The following is an 18,757-nucleotide window of genomic DNA, read 5'->3' as shown; positions in this document are numbered from 1 at the left end:
ATTTAAAAAAAAAAAAAAAAAAATGATGATTTTACAATGATGTATTTTTAATGATTTATAAAATAAAAATGGTAATAAAAAAAAAAATAAATTATTACGATGATACTACTTTATGTATCCTCCATATTCCACCGCAGCGACACGAACGTGCCCAACGCAAGTCCCAGGCTCTTATTGCAGCAGTGCGAGTCATATTTAGTACTTGAGCTTTTCCTCCGCATCTTTAAATTATATAAAATTATTATCATTATCTATTGTTGATACTGTAAAATATTAATATAAATAATTAACCTGGTACACTGTTTAACAACAAGCGGTTGTTTACCCAAATAAACATGCCGAATAATATCAACACTTTGGCCACTATGCATACACCCCTCAATTTGATTTAATTCTGGTACAAATAACAAATTTTCCGGCTCAGTATTGAATTCTAATTGCAATGGAAGACTTTGATAAAATAACACTGGTGATGCGATTGCTGTTATACTGTTGGCCTGGTGTAATTGTGGGATCATTATTTGATTTGGTAGTAAACAGCAGTCATCTAAAAATTATCAATTTATTATTATTCTATTTACTATAAATCACTTAATAGATATTTACTTGTTAAATATTTTTAATTATTTTTATCAATACTGATATTTATAAAAACTTGAGACTTTTCAATTTTATTATTTGTAACATGAGCTATAAAAAATTCAGATTCTATTTTTTCATCACTTTCAGTATTTAATTTTTCTTCAATTTTATTTATTTCATTATCAGATTTGGATAATTTTTTTTCCGCAGAATTACGTTTAAATTTTCTTTGATAATTATCTACAGTAGTAACAGGTCGCGTTTTACAATTTTTTTCATCTTCGTTAACATTACGATATAAATCACGAAAAAAAAATTCCCGCGGTGATATTGATTCACTTGAGGGCGATAAATTGAATTTATTATCATGAATTTCATCTTTCGGCGATGGTGTTTCAATAGTTACAATTTTCAAATATTCTTTTATTGAATTTCTATTCAATTCACGTGAAATATAATCATCAACTTCATTGTCACCATTGATATCACTTTTTAAAATTTTTAATTCATTATTTTTTACAACAGCTAATTTTTTATCACGGTTACTTTTGATAATTCTTAAAAAAATTAATATTAAATTTATAAATAGCCAAATAATAAAAGCGATTATCCAAAATACATAAATTAAATATTTATTGGTTTTATTAAGATAATTGTAATAAATAAACGTCCAAATAAGTGGACAAATAATAATCCAGTAGCAGAAAAAAATTCCCCAAATAATTAATGAAAAAACTGGCAATTTTAATTTATAATTATCATCGCGTTTGTTAATTACAATATCATCACAGTATTTTTTTTTATTAAAAGATTTAATTGGCGATTTAACAGTATTTTTGTTCATTATATTTAGAAAGTTAAAACTTTAATAACCAACTTGAAATAATTAAAGTAACGTATGATAAAAAAAATAAACACCAGGAAGTGGTTGTGTTATCAAATACTTGCACATGAATAATTAACCACTTAACTATGTAATAATAATGATTAAAACTTACCAATAAGACCGTCGTCTATTCGTGATGTATCACCACTAGATTGTACGAGTTTTGATAACAAACGAAACAATAATACCAATACATCAAGATTATCAGCACTGCGAAAGAATACGGGCAAGCAAGATGGTCTCAATAATCCCCAAATTCTTATCAATACCAACAATTCTCTGACAGTATTTAAAGCTTTGTAATCTTTTAAAAGTTCATACTGTAAATAATAAAATTATTAATTAAATTAAATAAATTTTAAATTTTAAATAAAAATACTTACACCACCGGGTTTGGTTTGCATTCTCTGTTCAGGAAGCCTAGCAAGTAAATTAAGAGTTAAATCAGCTACCCACTGTATCAACTGTCTCAATGATTGTAAAGTACTCGGTTCAACAGTAAATTCTTTTTTAGGATCTAGTATGCATAAAACTTTATCAATATCAATAGTTGTTTCATTGATAACAGCAGCCAAACATTCAACAGGTCCTTTTTCATTCAAAGATGTTAAATCAGACGGTCTTAATAGAGATTTAAATGCAGTAGCAATGCTGTGTATCATTAATAAAGATGATAAATCAGCAGCTCGGTTCTGACCGGTAACTAACATTCTGTAAAGTGATGTTTTAATACACAAAAATTGTATATAGTGATATTGTTGAGTTTGTTGAGATTGACGATTAAATGACGCATCAAATCTTTCACAGAGAGTTTCAATCATTGACGATCTCAAGCAAAACAATAAATCCAACCAATCTGTTCCGGTGATTAAACAATACTCCAGCATTGTACAAGCATAACTCAAAGTTATTGTCGTACCACCATCGGGCATCAGTCTGTAAACATAAATATTACCCTGAGTATCACAAGCAAGCAATACAAATCCCAGCCAGGATATATCAATGTGTGATATTGTTACAGATGTTTTTAAATATTTGGCACATGGTTGTTGTTGCTGTTGCTGTTGCTGTTGTTGCTGCTGCTGTTGTTGATCATCTTGGCGCCAACACGCTGGAGAGGCCATATTTAATGATGACAGTGCCACTTGTTTCAAGGAATCACGTGTCAAATAATGAATTGTTGAATCAGCCAGAGCTATTATAACAGAACTCGGTGGTGGCAGTGTAGTTACAATAGATACTTTTGTTGTTGCGATTGCTATTACCGGTGATTGACAGCGATACTGTGATTGATGTTGCCAGACAACTGTTTTAAATGACTCTAAATTTTTCGGCTGAAATGATTTGTGAACAGGCTGAGATTTTTCACGCAATTCCCAAACGTCAACAAATGACTCTGTTTCACCGCTTGCTGCGACAACCAATGAATCAGCATCCTCACGTACGACAAATTTAATGTGAGTTATATCTGTACAGTTATCTTTCAATGCGCCATCTTGTAGAAAAAAACTTGGCAGTGCTTGTGATGTTATACTGCATTTATCATCAGAACTTTTACGAACTAATACGCGATAACATCGTATTGGATAGCTAGAAATTCCGCTAGTTACGGCTATTAAAAAGTGACCATTTTTTCCGTAACAAATGTCGACTTTTTTTATTTTTTGTCGAATATTTCCCAAGCTCTCAGTCGCGTGACATACTGGATTTTGTAGATCTTTGGTTATCATAACAGAAGCTACCATTCCTGTACTTGATACTACTAAAACACCTTCTGCGGCTTTACCACCAAATTGACGTACCGAAGGGGCAAATGGAAGATTATTAAATTTTTCATTATAATGAATACTGTCTTTTTTTTCAGTGACCAATGCCGTCTGTTGAAATATTTAAAAAAATACAATTATTGTTTTGATAAAATAAAAAATAAATAAACTTGACACTTAAGTTGACAGACATTGGAAATTTTTGTTAGAATTTTATAACAATTAAATTGTTATGGAAAAAAATTTAATAAAAATTAAAGAAAATTGATAGCTAACTTCAGTATCACAAATAAACACTACCTTTTTGCCATTATGAAACCAAACAGCACCAAGAATGTGTTCTCCAGCAAATGATGCTGATCCAATTAAAACTAAATCATTTAAAATGTATTCTTTAAACATCCATAATTCTACATTGCCAGCACGATCAGCTATTACTAACTTATCTCCCGATAAATCCCATTCGATGGCAGTTATCGGATTAAATCGGAATGAAGTGACTCTGTTACAACAAAAATCTCATAAATAAATATTCAAAAAATAATATTATTTTATATTTAAAAAATAACTAACTTGTGAGCATGAGTTGGCATGTTAATATCACAAACATAAATATGAGAACCCCATGTTTTTCCATTAACATCATCAAACAGTACGGTTGTTGTATAAGCAGCAATATTGCGGCTTGATATTGTACATAAACAATTCCCATCTAAAAGGCTGATTAAATAAAATTATTTTATAGGATATTAATTTTTTAATTTTTTAATTTTTATTCTTACCTTTCATTGTTGAAAAATGATTTTGCTGATGATTTACGAGTGACATTATACAAGAGATCCATGATAAGGTTATATTTTTTAAATAATAATATTAACGCGTATATAAAAATTTTACCACAATATTACTACTTATATTTAATTATTAAATTAATCATATTTATAATTTTTTCATTTTATTTACTAAATAAATAGTATAAATAACAACAAAGATTCTTTACTCCATATTTCATTAAAAAAAATTATGTATATACACAATTATGTGCGTCAGGATAAACAATAAACTTCGGATACTTTCGTATATTTTCCGATAAATTGATGCGAAAATTACTGTTATTGCGCAACTCCCTCTGATGGTACAGTGTCTAATAATTTCAGTTGAAAATAATTTTTATAATAGTAATTATTAAGGTTAATTTTTATTTTATTTATTAATATTGTAGTTTATAATAATTTTAAAAAATGCAGAACGAAGAAAAAATGTTAAACACAGCATTGGAAGCAATGATAATGCGAGTATATGATTTAAAAAATTCAATAGCAGCAATGTTGTTGAAATTAGAGCACGAATATGAAACATTAAATTGGCCAACTTTTCTTGATAATTTTGCATTAATTGCCGGTCATGTAAGTCAATAAAAATTATTTTACTTTTTTAATTAAATAATTTAATTAATTTAATTATTTTTTAATTAGTTAACAAGTTTGTCAAAGCTGTTGTCGCATGATAAAGCTCCAAATTTAAGAAACTTGACAGTACTCCCGTTATTACTGAGCCCAGAAAAAGATGACGATTTAATAAAAATGACTGAAGGAAGAATCACAACATTTGCTCATGATTTGGTACCCAATTATTTAAGAACAAAACCAGAGCCCCAAGCTGAACAAAAAATGATTCAATTGGAGCACAAAGCTGCCAATTTAGCTTTTGACGCTTCTCAAGTAAGTTTATTTTATTATTTTCATAAATAATAAATAAATAAATAAATATATATATATATATATAGATTAATTCAAGTAATAATTATACTTGTTTGAAATTTTTTTGTTAAAACGCTAAACTCTTCTGTGACTACTAGGACTGCAATGTAAGCTGTTAGAGGCTGCAAATAATATTTAAAGATAAATAAAAATAAATAAATAACTATTTTACAGAAACAAATCGCGCAATACACTAAATGTATCACTCAAGTTTATGATATTGCTGAAAAAGCTCGAGAGGAATGGGAAAGTGAAGCTACTTCACGAACAAATCAAACTCAAACCAGTAATAATAATGATACTCAAGCATTAGTAGCTGCTGTTGGATTGGGAAAAGGACTTAAGGTAATTATTTTAATAAAATAATTAATTTATAAATATCTTAAATAAAAATTATCACTGCTATTGTATCTCATTTTTTTTTTATTAATTTAATTTTAATTTAATTTAAAGAATGAGACTGTACAAATGGTTCAATCCGGTGTTAATCCTGGTTCTTCAAATATGATGGTTGGAAGACCTGGTAGTCAACCTGGAGCTGGTGGCCAAGGTTTGTATAATAAATTTCTATTTAATTAATTACTTATTTATTTAAAAAATTATTTCAAATTTTTCAGTTGGACAAATGGGAAAAGCTCCAAGTACAATAAAAACAAATATAAAAGCCGCGTCACAACAACAAATTCATCCTTACGCTCGATAATAATAATAAAGGACACCGTCATTTAACAGCAACAGTAGCATAACATCTTGGAGAAATGATATTACTTAAAACGGCAATTATTTCTGCTGAGTAATTTTGCTCAATTAACCAATAATACCGATCATATAAAACCAATGATTCCGCTGGGGCTTGTAATAATAATTGTAATCCAGTGTAAATTTCTACAATACTCAATTTCGATTCATTAAACTTCCATAAATTTTTTATATTATTCTTAAATTCTTCATCATTCGACATTTTATTTCCATTAAAATAATATCGCTCCAATGTATCTTGTAAATAACTTTCAAAATTTTTACACTGAGATTTTCTGGTTGCTTTCCTGACACATTTTGTTAATTTTATATTGTCTAAAATAAAAGTTTTTTATTAATAAATAATTTAAAAAATTTATATATTTATTATAACTTACTTTGGTGAGTAAATAACTCAATAACTGCGCGTGATAAAACATAAAATGCATGTTTGTCGTGTAAATCCTTAGACATATTATCCCACCGTTTGGCTGGTTCCTGACAAGCAAGTCTTAAAAAAGGTCTTCGTAAAATTTCTTTATACCTATCATTGTCAGTAATACATTTTAGTTTTTGCGATACGGGAAAATTGATCAAAGTTTCATTATCTGTTTCTTCCAACTTGTGATAACAACAAGAAACCATTATTAATAATTTAGCTGTTGGAATAATTGAAAATAATTTACTGGCATTGACACTTAAATCCGCGCATGCATGTAAACCAATAAGACAAAATTCTTGACCGTTTGTTAAATTTTTAATTGTACTTTCCATTTCTGTATAATCATTATTCGTTACTTTAATGTGAAAAAATTTAACTTTATTCACAGATTCTGGATATAATAAATTTTGTCTTTTTTCAGCTATTTTAATATTGTCTAGACTCGATTCTAACCCGATTACCTCATAGTCATATGAATAATTTAATAATTGACCAATGTAACCCTGGAAAAAAAAAAAATAAAAAATTGTATATAAAAATTTGAATAATTTAAAAACTTTAATCTTACCAAACCAGATCCAAAATCTACAATCGTCCGTACATTATGTTTCAAACATTTATCGTTAATTAATTCAGCGAGGTAATAAATTTCATGCTGTTTCTTTTGACTTAATCCAAGTTTAAATGTTTTCGGAAGTTGACAATCGGATTTTAATTTCAGCGATGGTAATATGTTAAGTGTTTTACATTTATTAACAAACGATAGAAGCGACGATGGCCAATTTTCATTTACTAATTCACCATTTGCAAATTTATTTAATTCTTCAGTAGACAATTTTTGTAAAACATCCAACCAATCATCCGGAAATTCATTTAAACAATTTTCAACTAAAATTTTAGTAATTGAGTACTTAAAAATCCATTGATATTGATCAAAAAAGTCTGTAGAGTCTTTAAAATAATTTTCAAATTCATGAAACATTTTTTTTTTTTTTTTTTTTTTTTTTTTTTATTCTGTAACAAATTACAATATTACAATATTAACGTCTATACACAAATATTTTGTACAAAAATTATAATTATTAATGACAATAATAATAGTTTAACAATCTTGTTGAATAACTCTCCAATTTTGAGTTTTTCTATCAACTAAATCGGTATTAGCCGGTCCAATAATAGCTCTGGCAATTTTAACACCATCAGCACCAGGCTTCAAATATTTTTGAGCAACTCTGATAATATCGTCCTTGGTAACATTTTTCAATCTAATCCTTTGAGTTTGTACATCATCATCAGTAAGATTCATCAAAAATTTCTTCAGTCCCCGGTCGCTGGGAGCAACAGGCGTGTCTATTTTTTGAAAAACTCCCAATTTTGATTCATCAAGATCAGTTTGTTTCAGATCAAAGTTCATCAAAAACTCGTAGGTATTATCAAAAGTGTCAAATGTTTTAGTACTATTAGGATCACGGAATGAAAAGAAAGAAAACACTCCATCAGGTGATATATTTGCTCCAGAGCCATACGCGCCCTCCTTTTCCCTTACTTCGCGCAATAAATATACTGAACTTATTAATTTCGCTAAAACACGCAACGGTGCATAATCTGGATCATTGTACGGCACAGTCAACAATGTTTTGGATGTGTAATTAGTATCATACGGCATAATATAATGAATTCCTTTTTCAAAAGCATCACTGCTCGATAATACTAAATTACTATGAGTTAATTTTATTAAATTACCACCCGGCTGTCCATCAATACTATCATAAAATCCTTCCAAGCCTTTGATTATTTGTTTTCTCTCACTATCACTGCCAGATAAGTTAATAGCCGTTCGTAAATTTGATTTATTTAAAATTTCATCTTTAATAGATTTTATTTTATTCAAAATTGTTAAAAATTCTTTTTCCTGAGCTATTTTTTTCATTCGACCAACATACTCAAGACCAGAAATGTTTTCTTTGAATTTAGCAACAGGCGATATCAAACTAGCAGCACAGCTCATCGCATAAAAATGACCGGAATCAGCAATACCAGTTGACAAATTGCTGGCTTCTATTTTAACGAGAGTTTCAAACCGTTTAATGTCTTGTAAGTCAACTTTATTAAACAATTCCTTCCACAAGTCCCACATGTTACTTGCATTGCGGTCCAAACAATATGAACTGATAACTATACCTTCCTCATACTTATCAATCGAGTCTTTTTCCTCAGCAATGTGACTTGAAAAATGTAATCCTCCAGTTTTTAATTGACACAACCGATCAAAGCTACGGTAGTCATGAATTTTAGTCCCCATTCTGGCAATAACAGTATTGAACAATGGAATTAATTGTTTTGAATCATCATCAAGTTTATTTGTATTCAATACACCGCGATAATAAGAAATTCCATTGGTTGGCTGTACAGATAATTGAAGTGGTACATTAGAAATAAATATATCCTCCGTGATATAACGATCAGTGTCTTCTTTTAAATCGTTTATTTTTAAAGTTGGTAACACCTCTAAATTCTCGGTTTTTTCTTGATCTTTGCGTAATATCAAACCATTGTCATAAATTTTATCTAATTCATCTTTTGAACACTGTTTTAATTTGTCTTCAAGTAACTTGTCTTCTTCTTTCTGTAAATTTATTTGATAATTACTGTCCGGTGACATTGTCAACACCAAACGATGTTTATTGTTTTTAATATATTTTTCAACAAGTTTATTCAAATACTTTGGATCCTCTTGTAATTTAATATTAAAATTTTTAATCAATCCATTTATCCTCATTGATTCTATTAAATTACCACCATGATTCCAGAGCGGTGTGATGCCAAATAATAAATTCATACCGAAATTAGATACTTGATGCTTTATTCTTATTTCCATACCATGCAAGACAGCTTGAACGTGATCTTTTTCAAAGCCAGATTCAATAATACTGTCGACTGTTTGATCAAATACCTTTTCAATAGCATCAAAATCGTCTGATTTAACTCCTTGTAGACTTACTGCAAAAATAGTGTCCTTGCATTGCGGATCATAACCAGTAAAAGGTCCAAACCCAGTTGACAAATTAGATTCAATCAAACTTTTGTAAAAAGCCGCTGTTGGTCCTTTTAAAAGCAACTCTGCTAAGATATTCAACTCGAGGGTAGTTTGTGAGTCAGTTATATCATTGCAGAGATATCCAATGGCAAAAGCGCTTTGTCGATTAGGATCCGGAGCAAGAGGATCATTCTTACATGTTATATGCTTGCACCTAGGTGATGTCCAGCGAATTTCAGATGGTACAGCAGACATACTTGCGTCTATTTTTTCTACATTATTCAGATAATTATCATTTAAAAATTTAAGATTATTCTGAAATTCAAAGTTACCGTAAGAATAAATTCTCGTGTTTGAAGGATGATAATACTTGGAGTGAAAATTTTTTAACGCGTCGTACGTTAACTTTGGAATGTCCAATGGATACCCACCAGAGCATACCGAGTATGTGTGACTTGGTAAAATATTATTTAATAATTTTTCACCAAAAATAGACTGATTTTCATTAAACACTCCTTTCATTTCATTAAAAACAACTCCTTTTATAATTATCGGGCTATTTTTGTCATTTAAATCGTTGTGCTCAAGTCGCCAGCCCTCTTGGCTGAAATCAAGCTGTCTTAGACGAGGTCTGAATACCGCATCAGTGTAAATAGACTGTAAATTGTGGTAATCTTTTAGATTTTGGGTTGAAAATGGATACATGGTGTAATCAGGGCCAGTCATTGCATTCATAAATGTTGCCAGTGATCGCCGTAACATTTTCATAAATGGATCTCGTACGGGATAAAGTTTGCTTCCGCACAATGTCATGTGCTCGAGAATATGTGGTAGTCCCGTAGAATCCATTGGAGTTGTACGGAAATTTATTGAAAAAACATTATTGCTATCGTCTCGATTTAAATGAAGATATTGTGCTCCGGTTTTCACGTGTGTTAGACGTATTGCATCCAAATACATTTCATCAATTCGGCTAATTTCATTCACCACAAAACCATGTAATTCATCTCCTTTTTTGCAATTTTGTTTATTATTATTATTATTATTGTTATTAATAAGTGGCATTTGTGCTGCACGAGTTGAATAATACATACGTGGAGCGGCAAGAAGCGCACGCTTGGCAATATTAAATTGATGAAACATCTTTATTTATTTATTTATCTGCAAATAAAAATAAATTATATTAGCGCAAGCTATACGTATTCTTATCGATCCTCGTATTGTTTATTTTTAATAAAATAATTTTAAAGTGAGATTATATTTATAAATATTTTTTTTTTTACTTACATGAATAATAATAATTGTTGATGTTTAAATATTTTATTGATCTTGTTTGAAATAATTAAAAAGATTGTTAGTTAAATAAATTGTTTTTTCATATTTATGACTTTTAGATAAAACGTGTGTAAGCCGAAAAAAAAAACTACTTTTTCTATTTTAAAGTAACAAAAAATCTAGATATATGCCTAGGGAATTTTATAAGAGTTCCCCTAGATGCTCATGCTGCGTAGTTTATTCTGCGCACTTGTTGTGTGGCGCCGTCTAATGCGTCATAAAACTTGCAATGTCATTTTCTACAGTATCAGTAACAACTAAAACAGTCCCATCATTTTTATTGTAATATTTTATTAAAATAATTTAACTAAATGAAAAAAGTACATTTCTTTTTGATAAATATAAATTTCCAGTAATAATAAAACTAAAAATTAACCGAAAAAGATTAGAATAAAAATTACACTTAATATTTCGAATTAGTTATTTATAAATATTTTACTTAAGCAACGACCATTTGAGTTGCTCTTTGGCTGATTGGAGTACCTTAAAAAAATAAAGTAACATTTTAATTAATATTACGGGTCAAAAATAAAAATTTTAAAATACTTACCTGAGCGACTGTTTGCTCTCCCAGTGGAATGTCATCAGTTCTGAGCGCGACTCGTCCAACGACACTGGCAGCATCAGCATCTAGGATGATTCTAAATAGAAAAACATCAACAATAAGTGACTTTTAAGAGCAAAGTGTCAAGTAACGTACCCTCCATCACAAATCTCGTCCATGGCGAGCAAGGCGATGTCCAAGCTGTCCAAGACAGCCCGTTTTTCAACGTTCCTTCTCAGGATCTGGCTGATTGAATCATACAGACAGTTCAACACCGTCATCAGGATCAGCTGTGAGTAATGAGTTTTTATATTTAAAACTATCCGTTAGTTTCATTGATAAAAATAAAATTCAGTGGTGTGAAAGACAAGACTTACTTCGTTCTCGTAAGAACTTCCCATGACATAAAAATACAAATCAACATTGCTACGATAAACGCACGTTAATCCATCAAGCATTATTATTTCAGTATTAGACCTGTGAGTTTTGTTGAATAAATTTTTTTCAAAGGCCTTCTGCTCCTTAGAGGTTGGGAATATATTTTTATCGTAGTACTTTGCTAAGATTCGGTGGCCATCGTTGTCCAAGATTACCATTCCCTTGATGGTGTACAGAGATGGTTCCTATTCATTTTTATAATAAAGTTTTATAAACAATTAGGTTATAGTTGTGATAAATTAGAATATTTTCATGATGTTGGTTAAAATTCCGTAAGCAGCAAACAAACTTGCGAAAATTCAAAAATCAAGAAAAGAAATAAATTAATAATTAATATATAATTACCAATAGTTGCCCGTCCATATTAATGCTATTTTATAAACGTGTCAACACAATCGAATATGTCATCAGACACTATAACGGGTGACGTGAATTGTTGGATTGATTTATTTTTACTGTCCCATGGTATATGGTATATATGGTATACAAGAGTAGTGAAGATTTTAATATTTAACAACAGATAGCGCTGAGTGGAGTGAAACTAGCTTAATCTTTTGATACGGAAGAACAGGATGATATTATTATTAGAACGGTTCAAATGATTAATGTCCAAAAATTTAATTTTTTTCAAGACTGATAAAAGTCATTAATTTTTGTATTATCATTAAATATGCAATCTTTCATGAACGATTGTTATCAAGCGCTCAAAAAATTCCAAAAGGTATAAAATAAAATTTTGAAATTTGAATTCTAGAAATAACAGGCTAGTTAAAAAAACTAAATTTTTAACATATATGGTTCTTTTTTTAAATTTAAAAGCTTTTTTACTGTTTTTATTAACTTTTTTAAGCTAATAAGAGGTCAATAAGGTTTGTAAATGAATAATGTCAAAATTAAAAAATATGAGATTGACGGGCTTGCTTATTGTATTTAACAACTCGGGAGCAGTACACTCATTCACAATGTGAATGTTAATCACCTGTTGTCATCAGCATTCTACTGCTTGTAAAGTTTATGATGACCGTAATTTTATGAAAACAATAGGACAGACTTGAAGAATTGGTTTTTGCAAAGAGGAGCCATTATGAATGATTAAGATTTGAAGCATATAAGATCCAAAGCTCCGTGAAGATATTAACTTATTGTGATAGCTGAAAATCTAAATAAATTCGGAGCGGAATAATAATCCAGGTGATGAAAGGTGAAAAGAAAGATTGTTGATATAAATGTAGCATCTGGTTTGGTTTATCTTTCGCCAGATAAGATATAGCCTTTGTGATATGTTATAACATATGTCGTCGCATAATAGCACTGTGGTAGCGGTAGAAAGGTATATCGTATATAGTATAGGATAGAGTAGCGGGAGATTCAACCCTACTCTTGTACCACCATCACCGCCTGGAGTATCCACGTGGGAACGAGACACACAAGAGGAGGCGATTAAGTGTATGACATGGGTTATCAAACGTTTTATCGTTCATAACTAATCAGGCGTTGCTAACGAGACCCTTACTTTTCATTTTTTAATAATGTTTTTATTTTCACCGTTTCAATTAAATCCTCTCAGTTTTCCGCTTTACTCTGAATAATTTTTATTTTCATTTTTATTCTCTGTAGTAAAAGGATAAAACCAATTCGAGTTGAAAAAAAAAAACAAAAATTTATGCGCTTAAAAGGGAAAAGATGCGGTAGCTGATGCTAAAATTACATTTGATCTTTTCGAGTAGCAGATTTTTTATATAGATAAATTTTATTGCCCAGTGTCGGATTATCAAATAGTAATTCAAGACTATTTAGTTTTTGTTATTTATCGAGTTCTGGAATCTCTCGGAGATTTTATATCCTATCTTTGATCCTTTAAACAAATTAAAAAAAAAAAAAATAAATTTTATAAAATTTAATCATTTTTGTATTCTCTATCAATACCCATATGCGGAGTATAAATAGAAAAAAATAACAAAAAAAAAAAATGATCTGACAATGACAACAAGGATAATTATTTATTAAAAGTGTGTGTTGGCGAGTGTGTCTGACCTAAAGGAATCGATCGGGTTGCGCAACCAATGACACAGTCGGTGCCCACGCAGTGAGAGCCCATAAATACTACTCAGACGGCTGTCACTGGTGAAGCTTGTTCTTTTATTCTCTATCTTACTATTCGTTATTTTAGCCCCTCACCCTCTGGGTGACTAAATAACGTATAGGTCTATAGGTGTGACGCCAACGAGTCGGAGACTGAGAAAATTCGTGTTTGCATCGCAATAAGCCGGCCCGCCCGTAGCTACACTGATCCAGGAGGGTTGACATTTAGACACATCCGTATTGGGACGGGATCGAAATCGAGTCGGGGTGTTACACATGGAAAAGACGTCGGACACCTTGGATTGATATGAGGTAGACTTAGACGTGAAGACGATGGTGATATGGACACCCGTGATGCTGTCCAACGACCTCCTGTGTGTTGCTCGGAGGTAATTGTTGGTGGCTCAAGCTATATAGTGTATATATATACACTATTATAGTATCCCTTTTGCTATAACATATCTACTTACCACCCGGCGTTTCAGTTTCCCGGCTCCGTCCTCCATCTATCTGTTTAGATCTCTCCCTGCTCTTGCTACTGTTACTGGCTCTTGCCCAGACACTTGGTATCTTGGACTCCAGGTCGATCTGTGTCTATGTGTGAATTGCGTGTCTCCTCTACGGCCTAATTGAATTGATTGTGATCGGGACGCCGACTGATCATTGATCACATACCGCCTGCTGATCATCTCGAGTCTTCTCTGTCGACTTGAATTAATTGGAATTAAATTACATACACATATATACCCATATATAGATTGATGTATCTCGATATTCATGCGGGTCTATCACACTTGTTTATTTATTTATTTATTTATTTGTTTGTTATTTCAATTTCAATTAATTTGTTGAGAAATTTGTCCGCTAGAGAGCAATAAAATTTTATATTTAGCCGGATAAAATTAATAATGAAAAAGTAATAAAGTATTTTTAGGGTCTTGATATAATAATTGAACGAATGTTTGAAAACGTCGATATATACGAGGTTAAATAATTGGGGGAGAATATCTACAGTGAGCTGTTGATTATAACAACGTATGCGCACCTGGAGTGTAAGGCAAATAGTAGATAAGCGAGCTGCCCGAACATTTATTAAACATACCCCTGGAATAGATGGGAAAGTGCTTTTACACACACCAGACAAATGTGTCAGAACTAACCCTTAATCGACACTAAACTGTCTTTTATTTTTTATTCCATTTTTCTTCATATTCTACTTTTTATTTTGTTAATTAGTTTTGTTATTAGATGATATGTTTGTCGGTATTTTTAGGAAGTTGGATCGTTTTTTGGTTTAAATGATCGTTTGCGTTGGATTTTATTAAAAGTTGGTACATATTTGAACGATGGACGTTCCTTGGGGCTAAATCCAAATTCCGAATTTTCAGTTTCATGTCACTGGTGAGGTAAAGCCTGATTGCAAATGACAGCTTGCTAAACAAATTTGTTATACGGTATATGTGTAATACTATATTATCGCTATAACTTTAGAAACTGTAATTATCCTGTTTGTCTGGATAATAGTTATTATTATATATTTTTAGAATTCATTTTTAATTGATTAACGAAAAATAATAAATTTTAATGATTTCAAACTCTCTATTATCGATCATTGTCGTATGTTTTTTTTTTTTCTAAGATAAAAATCTTGTCGCAGGGAGACTTTTAACGTTAATAATTTTAGCTTTGCCCTCATCTATTAGTATTCATCGGCATACTCGTAAGTCTGAACAAGTATAGTTAGTATTTATAAGATATAAAATAGTGTACGGTATAGATCGAAACATCTGTGGGTACTATATCAGCCAAGAGATCTTAGATAATGCTTCGTTAAATTTAACTTTAGTTGACGCGGTAGCGATGACGTTAACACATCTACCAGAAAGATAATGTCCCATTTTTTCCTCTTTGTTTGCAATTATCCTTTGTTTGCTTCTATTCATTTTATCATACATTATTTTAAAATAACAGTTATTCTTTAACACATTTTTTTAATACAAACTTTTCCGGTAAATTATCCTCTAAATTTTTATTATGCAATCCTGAATATTTTTCCCAACGTAACTGAAAATGAATTTATATTGAAATAACTTACCAAATACGTATATAATATGTAACTCAATTGATTTATGTATATATATGTATCTTCTTTCAACTACCCACAATCTACTTAAAATTGACTTTTGATTTTAATTAGCGGCTTACTGAAATTCTCTCGATTTCTATCAAGAAGGATTAACTCTATTCATTAAATTAATTGATTTAAGTAGCTAATTAATATAAAATCTCAAATGCTTGGTGGTTTCTTATCTTAAAATTATTTGACAAAAAAAGTATACAAAAAATAAATATCTTTATTTTAAACAAAATTATTCTATAAACAATTTAATTAAAGAATAATAATAGTAAAATTTTGGCTCTAAATCATTTGAAGTAACTTAGCAGTATCAGTTTTTTTTTTTTTCATAGCACAGATTGAACAGGATTCGAGTCCGGTCCTGGGTAAAATTTATAAAAAGTTTTAATTGGTCAAATTTCAATATAAAATCAAATAAATGAAACTTGTTGATAGAAAAAGATTTTTGTTTTTTTTCAAAAATTTTCTTGTTTAAAATTTTATTTGTGAGTACATAAATAGTTTATTTTTTGAGTTGTAATTCGGACCCTCTGACAACAGTGACCAAGCATTAAAAGGATCTGTCGACTAGACGGAGAAGTTTAACTGGAGAATGTATAATAGTTAAGCGGCTAGAAAATTGTTCAAACGACCGTGCAATGAATAATTTAACTATTGACGTATGCATGATGTTGTGACACGATTAAATTTATTTAAATTTCTCCCCCTTGGCACTGTCAAAACTCCCTAACAGTGATAATAGTTTTGACAGAATCTCGAATAAAAATTCATACGCCGGAACTAAATCTGGTTCTACTACTGATCTCATTATTTATTTTTATTTTTTCCCTTTAAATGAATAAGTAATAACGAATTTCATTATCAAAGCCCGAGTTATTACAAAGGACAAAGGTATAAAATTATACGCAATTACAAATAGGTCTATTGTGACATGTGAAATCAATGGGACGGTTAGTAATTAGAAATGAATACACATCTAACAAGATTATTTGACAAATTATACACACAGGTGGGTATGTATATATGTACATGACACCGCTATCATCAAATAGGCTCACAAATAACCATAGTGGTTTCTCTTCTCTATAGATATATATATATATATATATATATATATATCTATATATATTTACTATTCTGTCAATGGGGCTGTAACTTGTATGTGCTGTGGAACGGCATATTTGATGCTCGTTCGTTCCTCTATACTCCTATATATATTCCTACATTCGTCATTACGGTGTATTATACTATGAATATTTCGGATATACATCCTACCCTACTAAATATACTATATATACCTACTATTACGTACAATCTAGGGCTTTATATAATCATTTTTAAAAAACTTTTTAAAATTATCCCCTATTTAAAATCTATATTAATTTTATGTTTAATTATTTCGAATAATTTCCTCGGAATGATCAATTGTCTTTGTAATTTATATCGAGGGTAAAAAGGAAAATTCATTTTGACATCCCATCCAGAGGATCGAATAAAAATTTAAATTTATTCATGTGTCCAGAGCACGGTACAACATCACTTAGTCAATCGACTGTGAATTAAAGTAAAAATTCATTCGACCTTTTTTATTATGCATACCAAAATTTTATTCTATAATATTCTTTATTATTATTAAAAATTTGAAATAACTAGAGTTAGATAACTTAAAATACTAGAGTTAGCCTATATAAAAATTTTTTGTAGGAAATTTTGTAAGCTACAATTTTGCTCTCTTATGATTATTTGATAAAATCATTACTTCAGAAGTTACAGCCATTTTCATAGTGACTAGATAAAATTTTGGTAATTATTATGTAATATAAAATTAAAAAAATAATTAATGCTTATGATTATTTATTAATATTTAATAAATATGTATCTCTGAGCAAAGATAGAACAAAATTTAAATCTTAGTTATAATGACGTGGAAAAGGGGTGAAATATCATTAAGAGAGGGATGAAATGAAATAAAAAATAAGTGGGGGAGGAGGGACGGAGGTAGGGGGACATATAATATTAAGAGTGGGAAAAAATGTCCTTACTGCTGGATAGTTATAAATAGATACGCATGCGTAAGGAAGAGGAAATATTCAGAGAGCCACTCCCGATGATCGGCGCACAAGCATCCCCTTGGAAGATTACGTGCGTGCGATTCTTGGACACATCAGTCTCACGTCCGCAGCCGCACAGTCGACAATCCGCCGTCTCTTCACTCTCAACTTTGGCGGTTAATCCGCCGGTACGATTTCAAACAAACTTTTTCATTCAATTTTTTTTTTCTTTTTTTTTTCACTATTTGCTGCAACTTTTTATTTTCAAAGCTTATGCTTAAATTTTTATTTGTAATTATTTTTAAGCAATAAAGATTTTTATTTTTTTCAAACACGTGAGTCGAAAGTTTTTCTAAGTAACTATATAAAAGTCACCCAGAGATTTAGGATTAAAAAAATAAAAATAATTTATCGAGCCTTGGGGGGAAAATTTAAAGTAAATATTTATTGAAGCCAGAATAAATCTAAAAATTAGAATTAGTGGTGGACTGAATAGATTACGAGGAAATACTGGCTCTGACGATTTAATTCGGTAGATAGAGACAACTGGCAGACACCTGTCCATCGTACATGCGGGTACGGGCGAGAAGACGTCACGTTGAACTTGATTTGAGGCTACGATACACATCAAATTACTCCTACGTGATACATGTTTTATTGCGATAGTTCAGTGGACGAATAAACCCGTGTCACCTTCATTATTATTTACAGATAAATTTTTTTTTTTTTTTCATTTTATTAATTTAACATTTATTTTTGTTTTTTTTTTTTTTTTTTTTTTTTTTTTTTTTTTTTAAGGCAGTGCACAAAGACAATTTATTTTTTCCGGGCGTCAGTGAATTAAAACGAGTGCGACCACAAGTCACCCGCAGATAAGGTAAGAAAACTTAATATTTTTTTAAAAATTACACTGAAAAAAAAAAAAAGTAACAGAAATTTTAAGGAAAATCTTTCGGGAA

At 30.3% G+C, this 18,757-nt stretch overlaps 5 protein-coding genes across 7 annotated transcripts; 1 reads left to right on the top strand and 4 right to left on the bottom strand.

Moving 5' to 3' along the window:
• Positions 1 to 7: 7 nt before the first annotated feature.
• LOC123269944 (mediator of RNA polymerase II transcription subunit 16) lies at positions 8 to 4,175 on the bottom strand. The gene is made up of 7 exons (XM_044735890.1): positions 4,017 to 4,175; positions 3,808 to 3,954; positions 3,535 to 3,736; positions 1,852 to 3,345; positions 1,581 to 1,788; positions 292 to 547; positions 8 to 221 (listed from the first exon to the last, which is right to left on the bottom strand). The coding sequence occupies exons 1-7, from the start codon at positions 4,076 to 4,078 to the stop codon at positions 95 to 97; spliced, it is 2,496 nt and encodes an 831-aa protein (XP_044591825.1). The 5' UTR covers positions 4,079 to 4,175; the 3' UTR covers positions 8 to 94.
• A 247-nt stretch (positions 4,176 to 4,422) lies between these two features.
• On the top strand, positions 4,423 to 5,922 carry LOC123269947 (mediator of RNA polymerase II transcription subunit 8). Of its 2 annotated transcripts, XM_044735893.1 has the most exons (6): positions 4,423 to 4,640; positions 4,710 to 4,955; positions 5,093 to 5,101; positions 5,169 to 5,339; positions 5,448 to 5,544; positions 5,612 to 5,922. In XM_044735893.1, the coding sequence occupies exons 1-6, from the start codon at positions 4,476 to 4,478 to the stop codon at positions 5,695 to 5,697; spliced, it is 774 nt and encodes a 257-aa protein (XP_044591828.1). In that variant the 5' UTR covers positions 4,423 to 4,475; the 3' UTR covers positions 5,698 to 5,922. The 2 variants fall into 2 exon arrangements, with proteins under 2 accessions (XP_044591828.1, XP_044591829.1); XM_044735894.1 differs by lacking the exon at positions 5,093 to 5,101 and having other exon boundaries at positions 4,426 to 4,640.
• Positions 5,573 to 7,156, bottom strand: LOC123269945 (methyltransferase-like protein 25). The gene is made up of 3 exons (XM_044735891.1): positions 6,743 to 7,156; positions 6,131 to 6,677; positions 5,573 to 6,068 (listed from the first exon to the last, which is right to left on the bottom strand). The coding sequence occupies exons 1-3, from the start codon at positions 7,154 to 7,156 to the stop codon at positions 5,716 to 5,718; spliced, it is 1,314 nt and encodes a 437-aa protein (XP_044591826.1). The 3' UTR covers positions 5,573 to 5,715.
• Positions 7,157 to 7,253: 97 nt separating this feature from the next.
• Positions 7,254 to 10,568, bottom strand: LOC123269943 (presequence protease, mitochondrial). 2 transcript variants are annotated; one of them, XM_044735888.1, is made up of 2 exons: positions 10,503 to 10,568; positions 7,254 to 10,368 (listed from the first exon to the last, which is right to left on the bottom strand). In XM_044735888.1, the coding sequence occupies exon 2, from the start codon at positions 10,352 to 10,354 to the stop codon at positions 7,277 to 7,279; it is 3,078 nt and encodes a 1,025-aa protein (XP_044591823.1). In that variant the 5' UTR covers positions 10,355 to 10,368; positions 10,503 to 10,568; the 3' UTR covers positions 7,254 to 7,276. The 2 variants fall into 2 exon arrangements, with proteins under 2 accessions (XP_044591823.1, XP_044591824.1); XM_044735889.1 differs by having other exon boundaries at positions 7,254 to 10,372; positions 10,499 to 10,542.
• A 333-nt stretch (positions 10,569 to 10,901) lies between these two features.
• Positions 10,902 to 12,009, bottom strand: LOC123268599 (coatomer subunit zeta-1). The gene is made up of 5 exons (XM_044733817.1): positions 11,874 to 12,009; positions 11,468 to 11,713; positions 11,247 to 11,380; positions 11,097 to 11,187; positions 10,902 to 11,029 (listed from the first exon to the last, which is right to left on the bottom strand). The coding sequence occupies exons 1-5, from the start codon at positions 11,889 to 11,891 to the stop codon at positions 10,982 to 10,984; spliced, it is 537 nt and encodes a 178-aa protein (XP_044589752.1). The 5' UTR covers positions 11,892 to 12,009; the 3' UTR covers positions 10,902 to 10,981.
• Between the last annotated feature and the right edge of the window lie 6,748 nt (positions 12,010 to 18,757).

The sequence above is a fragment of the Cotesia glomerata genome, linkage group LG7 (genome assembly GCF_020080835.1).
Source record: "Cotesia glomerata isolate CgM1 linkage group LG7, MPM_Cglom_v2.3, whole genome shotgun sequence".
Lineage (NCBI taxonomy): Eukaryota > Metazoa > Arthropoda > Insecta > Hymenoptera > Braconidae > Cotesia > Cotesia glomerata.
The sequence above is the reverse complement of the archived record's forward strand: the minus strand, read 5'-3'. Positions and strand labels throughout refer to the sequence as shown.